Genomic DNA, 6,901 nt, shown 5'->3' on the forward strand with positions numbered 1-6,901 from the left:
GCTCCTCAGCCAAAGTAGAATATAGGTGTATAGCCTCCATGTGTTATCAGGTTACTTGGCTAAAATCTCTACTCTCAAACCTTGAAGTAATGCATTCTCAACTAGATAGTTTATACTGTGACATTAAGGTCGCTATGTACACATAACTTCAAATTTAGTGTTCCATGAACGAACCAAGCATACCAAGATAGACTCTCATGTGGTTCGAGAAAAACTCTAGAGTGGCATCGTCCAAACAGTCTACATGCATACAAGCCAACAACCTGCTGATTTTTTACCAAAGCTCTTGGATTCGCATAGTTTAATTATTTACTCAGCAAATTGGGTGTCATAAATATCCACGCCAACTTGAGGGAGAGTGTTGAGGAATGTCGCACTCTACGGCAAAAACCAAGGAACCAAAGCATGACTGAAGTCACATAAATTTTCCTAAAAACAGATCATTTCTATTTTGGAAAGGAGCATACAAATTGATTTTATTTTAATTACATGTTCTCCAGTTCTTTGTATAAATAGGGGGTTATACAAAGATTGAAAGCACGTCAATAGAAACTCATTTTTTGCTATCTTTTATTCTTTGTTTTCCTCTCATTTCCTTTTACTCTAATTTTATCAATTAAGAAATTAAAACAATTCAAATAGAGACTTATATAGTAATTACAAGCAAACACTCCAAGATTCAAAAGAATCCTTTTGCAGATCCTTTAACTCAAAGAATCTTGAATTTTTTGATGTTATATCACAAATATATATTTCTCATCGCAAGAAAATTGTAGCAAATGAGCAAATTGATCAATTCATGATTCAAGAAAGAAAATTTTGAAATAAATTAGGCTTAGCTAATGGCTTAGGTGTGCCTTGTGTGTCATCCAATAAAAGATAACAAATATAAGCCTCAAGGAATAACCTCTGCAAGAAATTTAAAAACAATTATTATTATCAATCATTTGGATTAACTAAATTACGGGGTAAAAATAGTAAACAAAAATTGAAACTAAATCTAAATAAAAAATTTGTCTAAAAAAAGTGTACTGCGTAAATTGGAAGGGTTAGTCATTAATTAAATATTTTGGAAGGCATTGTATAGAAAACAGTTCACTACCCAAGTTGGGCATTTTAACGAACACATCATGAGCGACCTATACTATGAGATAGAGATAGCTGCAAACCAGGTCTCCAAACACTGCAAAACCAAAAAAAATTGTATCTAAATTATCTTTAAAAAGCATACAAGACATCTTAAGAAAAATAGTTATTTTCCTTTCTATTAAAATAAATATCTAATCAAATAGAGTTTTAACTCAAAAACAAAAGTTTAAATGAACCTAGAATCAAGTAGAATAGAAAAACCCTAGTTGGGTTTTTAACAAATATGTCATAAGCGCAGAAAAGACCAACCTATACTAAGACACAATTTGCAAGAGACAAAGATAGACTGCGAACCAGGTTTCCAAACACTACAATACCTAAAAAAATATATGCAGGTTATCTTAAGAAAATAGTTATTTTACTTTTTGTTAAAATAAATTTCCAAGCAAACAGAGTTATAATCAAAAAGCATATCTAACTCAAGCAACAATAACTTAAATGAACTCAGAATCAAATAAAATAGAAAAACTCAGCCTAAGCATTTTAACAAATACGTCATGAGTGTATAAAAGACTAACTTATACCAAGGCACAATTTGCAAAATATAGAGATTGACTGCAATCCGGATTTCATTAAGTAGTGTACAGGGAATGTAGTATTTTCGACTAATAACGTTTCAGATTATTTTAAATTAACCAATCAAATAATTATGTGAAAATTTTAAAACTTCTAAAATCTAAAAAATTCAGAATTGGTGCTTGGAGGATTGTGAGAGCAGAGTTCTCAAGAGAGAAATTATTCATGAGCAAGGGAATTTGACCAAATTCAAGGATCATCACCCTTTCAAAATATTATATTTTTCAAAAATAAAAAACAAGACAAACATTAATTTTTAAGTACTTTTAATGAGTGATTAAGTTATATAATAGCCATGGTTTCATTGACTTGAATTTAGCAGTTAAGCTCAATTTTATCATTTCTTTTCCCTAAATTAGGGTTTAATTAATTGGGTTTTAAATAATTCCAAAATTAATTAATCTACCCTAGCTTAGCTTTTTCTCTCTCTTCTCTCCCTTCCCTGCTCCAAGGTCATGGTCTCCGAAGTACACCTGAGTCCTTCATGTGTACATTTATTTAATTTTGCAGCACATTAATGCCCGAATCTATTGTACCCTGCCACCTTTTCAAATGAGGCAGAAGCAGAAAGGCAAAACAACAGAGAGAATAAATTTATGATTATGAGGAAGCAGCAGACTACAGGGAATTGAGCTCCTACCTTATATCCTTTATTGAGAAGGGAGAGATTGACATAGAAAAAATATATATTTTTTTTAATATTTACATAAGCAGTATTTGTGTTAACGGATTTTAAGATTTGAATTTTAAATTTGTATAAATTTGGATGACATTTGATATAATTTTATGTATTTTATTTTATTTAAATGTACATAAATTAAAATTTAAGGTATGAATTTAAGTTCCTAAATGCGTAAAAAAAAAATATATTAAGGGCCAGAAACGAGCAAGGAGTTCAAAAATCATTACAACTTACCATTTCAGAAATATAAAATTAGCTTCTAAAGTGCCTTTTAGAAACAACAAAAAAAAAAATTAAGTCTTAATTTCACTAGGTAGAATCAACTATATGAATTATTTTTCGTCAATTTATGCGATCATGAACCATTAGTTTTGATAAATTTAGAAATATTAAATCCTTATCCACTATTTTCTTCCAAGTTATTTTTAGGAAGCTCACCTCTATCCTTTCTATTGCCTTCACAGTAATTAAGTCACTGGCGCACTATATGACCTACATTACATTACAAGTATTCATACCATTTGAGTCGTCACTTCCTTATCTTATCTTTATACCTAACTTACCACACGATAGAAATGCATTTATGGAAATAATTATACATTAAGATGGACTTATGACAATAATTAGGTGTGAGATGTTAAATTAAGCTAGTCATACACTAGGATTCATGATTTAAAAAAAAAAAAAAAAAAAATGATAAACGGGATTGAGCGCAAAAGAGTCATTTCCTGTCGAACTTTCAATGACCCTATCATTTTGGTTTTGACTCATCCCAATTATCCACAAGGCCAAAAAAATAAATTAAGGAAAGAGAGCTACATGAGCTTTTTTTCTAATTATGAATAGCACATGACAATTTTTCATGCAAGGGCGTTTGGAAGCAAATTGAACTAGAACACAGGGGAGTCAGATGGGGGCGAAAAATTCACCAAATTGAGAATGCTTCTCCAGTAATTATTGTTGTTATGATTTTTGTTCTCCTCCTCAAGCTCACCCTCGCAGTTCTCTTCCGCGTTCGACTGCGCCCACTCGCCGGAATTCTCCAGGAACAGGGAATCCGCCGCCGCGGCATCGTCGGGGTCGACAATACTCGAAAACGCCGGCGCACTGATCCCGCGACCACTATTAATCCACATTCCTCCCGAAGACCAATTCATCTCCATTCTCTCTTTGAATTCCGGCGTTTTCATCGCGCACTTCCACTCGCTTTCCCCTTCCAATTCCAGAGCCAGTTCCAGAACCGGGTTGTCGGAGAGGGTCGGGATCGGGAACGCCGTCGTTTTGGAGAAGTTGAGCAAGGACGACGCCGGCGACTCGAGGGCGTCGGCGGCCTTGGACCAGGCTTGGAAGGCGTCGAGGCATTGGAATTGGGCGGAGGAGCAGGGGAGGTGGTGGTGGTGGCGGCGGAAGGCCGAGAGGTTGGAGTGGCGGACGAGGCGGGCTTCGGCTTCGAGGCGGGCGGTCTCCCACTGGGCCATGTGGCTGAGGGTGGCGGCGTCCTTGGAGGAGGAGAGGGCGTGAGACTTGGGCTTGTGGGTGACGGGGTCGATGCCCATCTTGGCGAGTCGCTTCTTGAGATGAGTGTTCCAGTAGTTCTTGATCTCGTTGTCGGTTCTCTTGGGCAAGTGTGTTGCTATGGCTGACCACCTGCTCAATACAAATTCCACATTCTCATCGCTCTTTATGAACCTTTAATGTTGAAAAAGAAAGAAGAAGATGGCGATGGGTGATGGGTGAGGACATGATGAGGTATAAACCTGTTGCCGAGGAGAGCATGGAGTTGGATGATGGTCTGTTCTTCCTGCATGCTGAACTTCCCTCTCTTGATGTCAGGCCTCAGGTAGTTGGTCCACCTCAATCTGCAACTCTTCCCGCATCGCTGCAGCCCTATGCATATACATACACGTGCACATACATAAAAATAGATTAATGCAAATGCATCCATGCAAGTGGATATACATATATATGGAGTTATGATGGATGAGTGATGAGGAGGGGAAGGGGAAGAAAAAGACCAGCTTTGGAGGGGAGGGCGCGCCAGCTGCCATGGCCGTGTTGTTCAATGTAAGACATGAGCTTCTCGTCTTCTTCCGGAGTCCATGGCCCTTTCTTCAGTCCCACCTTGTCGCAGCATGGTGACCTCCCCATCTACCTCCCTACTTAACTAATTACCCTTAATAAAAAAAAATTTAGCAACAGCTATTTAACCTAATTAAGCTGATCAGAGAGAGAGAGAGAGAGAGAGAAATATTATTATACAAAGGGGAAATCAGGTGAAGGCAGCTAGCTAGATAGGATAGGTAGGAAGGTTGAGAGAGACGATAAGCGAGGTGTAAGAATGGCCAGGGAGGGAGATATATAGGATGAAGGTTATTTAATGCATGTCATCAATGTGTGTGTGTGTGTGTGTAGATAAGTGATTGCCATGCAGGACTATTCCTGAAAGTGTACTCTCTACCAACTCCGACTACACAAAGTATCAGCCATCAATTTATGTTTGTTAATTTTGTGCAAGGAAATCCACTTGTTAAAATTTCAATTTCTAAGTTAAAAATATTACTTTTGAATTTTGAGAACAGTGTCGTAAGTCTTTTTGCACTATTTTTATCAAACTAATTTTTAAGTTAGACAAACTTTGCAAATGATCATTCTAAAAATTCTAAGTCATAAAAACATTAAACACTAATATTGAATAATTATCAAAGTTTAACAGACAAATCAATTAGTGTATTTTATCATCACCAAAATTCTCAATGAGGTCAACTATATTACTATACTGGTAAGTACATGAAGTGCCATATAATATAGGAGGCATAAGCTTATTAGAAGGATATGAACTTCTATTAATTTCTTTTTCTAATTAAGAGAAATTAAAATGAGAAGTAATCCTAATCATCCCTTTGTCCTAGTTCAAATTAAGGACTTCAGCTCCATTAATTGAATATTCCACTTTAATCGTTTTGAAAATTTTGAAGCTTCATCTTCTTCTTCTTTTTTGACAAATAATAATTGATAAGACAAAGTAAAACCAAACTAAAGACATGAAAGGAAGAAAAAAATACAAAAAATAATATGACTCCACATATCTCACTCTCAATCTATTATGTTTACAATGAGAATTTACGAGTTTAGACATTTGAATACATGAAGATCGTGCCATGTAATAGATTGACTATATAAAAGAGTAATTTTTAGTAGATAATATAAGATGAAATTAGCACAAAAGAACCCAACCAATGTACATTCTAGTTATAATCATGCCGAAATACTCGTGATAATTGAAAATCCTACATATAATTACTACAAGGGATAGAAAATAACAATTTGTCGGGCATGTGGATGTCATAAATGGATTTCATACACCCAAATTTCACATGATAAATAGCTCTAGAACATTGTTAATTAATCACAAAGTTTTAGATTGATGTTTTGAATTCAATGCATAAAAATATTTCGACCCAATGATCTTAAATTCTCTCAACTACCCAATTAAATTTTCTACAAGATCAATTGATTTCAATGTGTTCTTTTTTTCGGTGAATGAATGGAAAACTATTAGATCGGTCCTCCAAAGTAATGAGTACTAAACCCTACAAAGCTAAATAACTCATGGGGCTAGAAGGCCCCATGACTTCATGAATTTGGGAGGACTAGTAGATAGATTGGAGCCTAAATCTAGCTAAGCCACATTCCGAGATGTTTTGATATATGATAATTTTGACATTCATGATTGATAGCCAAATATTCAAAGGCTACTTCTCATATTCATATTAACTTCAATTTAATTGACCTATACATACAAAATAGATTGTTTGATCAAGTCAATTTATACATCGATTTCTATATTCAGCTTCACAATTCAAAAAAAAAATTTAATTCATATCAATTAATGTGCTTGAGGATTGAAATTCAAAACATAATCATCACCTACAAGTTTTTTAAGTCTACGAGGAGAATAACAAATTAAGGGTGAGGATTTGAACAAGAGAAGGTATAATATATTCCTCTTTATTTATATATTTAATACTTATCATTACGCTTAAATCCTAACCTAGCTACATAAAAAAGATAGATTAGGAAGGTTCAAAGAGTCATGTAACTCAATTCATCTATCCAAACCGAACTAACTGTCCACGAACCAAATCAAAAAGAACCATTTTAGACAATATTTGGGCTGAATAGTACATTGAATTTCTTTATGAACTAAATATATGAATTAGGGGCTAAGGGATTTGAGGAGAATATATATATTGAATAAAAATAGCACTCCCCGAGTTTAGGATGTTCTTGTTGGTTTTGAGTTTAAACCTTATGAGGAAGTGGGAAGAGGTATAAATGGATGATAGGCTAGCCTCGGCCAATAATAGACCAAAAATGACACTAGTATCTTCAACCTACCAAGGCAATCTTAAACTTGATGTTGTAACCGAGTAACATAGGAAGGTTCGACAACCTAAAATCAATTTCTATCAATAGGTTAGAACTAGCTTGGAA

The 6,901-nt window shown here is 34.9% G+C and overlaps 1 protein-coding gene across 1 annotated transcript; it reads right to left on the reverse strand.

Moving 5' to 3' along the window:
* Nucleotides 1-3,297: 3,297 nt before the first annotated feature.
* Nucleotides 3,298-4,561, reverse strand: LOC131143981 (transcription factor MYB16-like). Its single transcript, XM_058092331.1, has 3 exons — nt 4,423-4,561; nt 4,165-4,294; nt 3,298-4,054 (listed from the first exon to the last, which is right to left on the reverse strand). Exons 1-3 carry the CDS (start codon nt 4,553-4,555, stop codon nt 3,298-3,300), a joined length of 1,020 nt encoding a protein of 339 aa, XP_057948314.1. The 5' UTR covers nt 4,556-4,561.
* Between the last annotated feature and the right edge of the window lie 2,340 nt (nt 4,562-6,901).

Source organism: Malania oleifera, chromosome 12 (genome assembly GCF_029873635.1).
Source record: "Malania oleifera isolate guangnan ecotype guangnan chromosome 12, ASM2987363v1, whole genome shotgun sequence".
NCBI classification, from domain to species: domain Eukaryota; kingdom Viridiplantae; phylum Streptophyta; class Magnoliopsida; order Santalales; family Ximeniaceae; genus Malania; species Malania oleifera.

What these genes read in the sequence shown, in the direction of transcription:
- LOC131143981 (XM_058092331.1), bottom strand. Translation starts at nt 4,555, where the DNA reads ATGGGGAGGTCACCATGCTGCGACAAGGTGGGACTGAAGAAAGGGCCA. An exon ending in CGCCCTCCCCTCCAAAGCTG is followed by an intron (nt 4,295 to 4,422) that starts GTCTTTTTCTTC and finishes GTATATGCATAG; the next exon opens with GGCTGCAGCGATGCGGGAAG. An exon ending in CATGCTCTCCTCGGCAACAG is followed by an intron (nt 4,055 to 4,164) that starts GTTTATACCTCA and finishes TGTATTGAGCAG; the next exon opens with GTGGTCAGCCATAGCAACAC.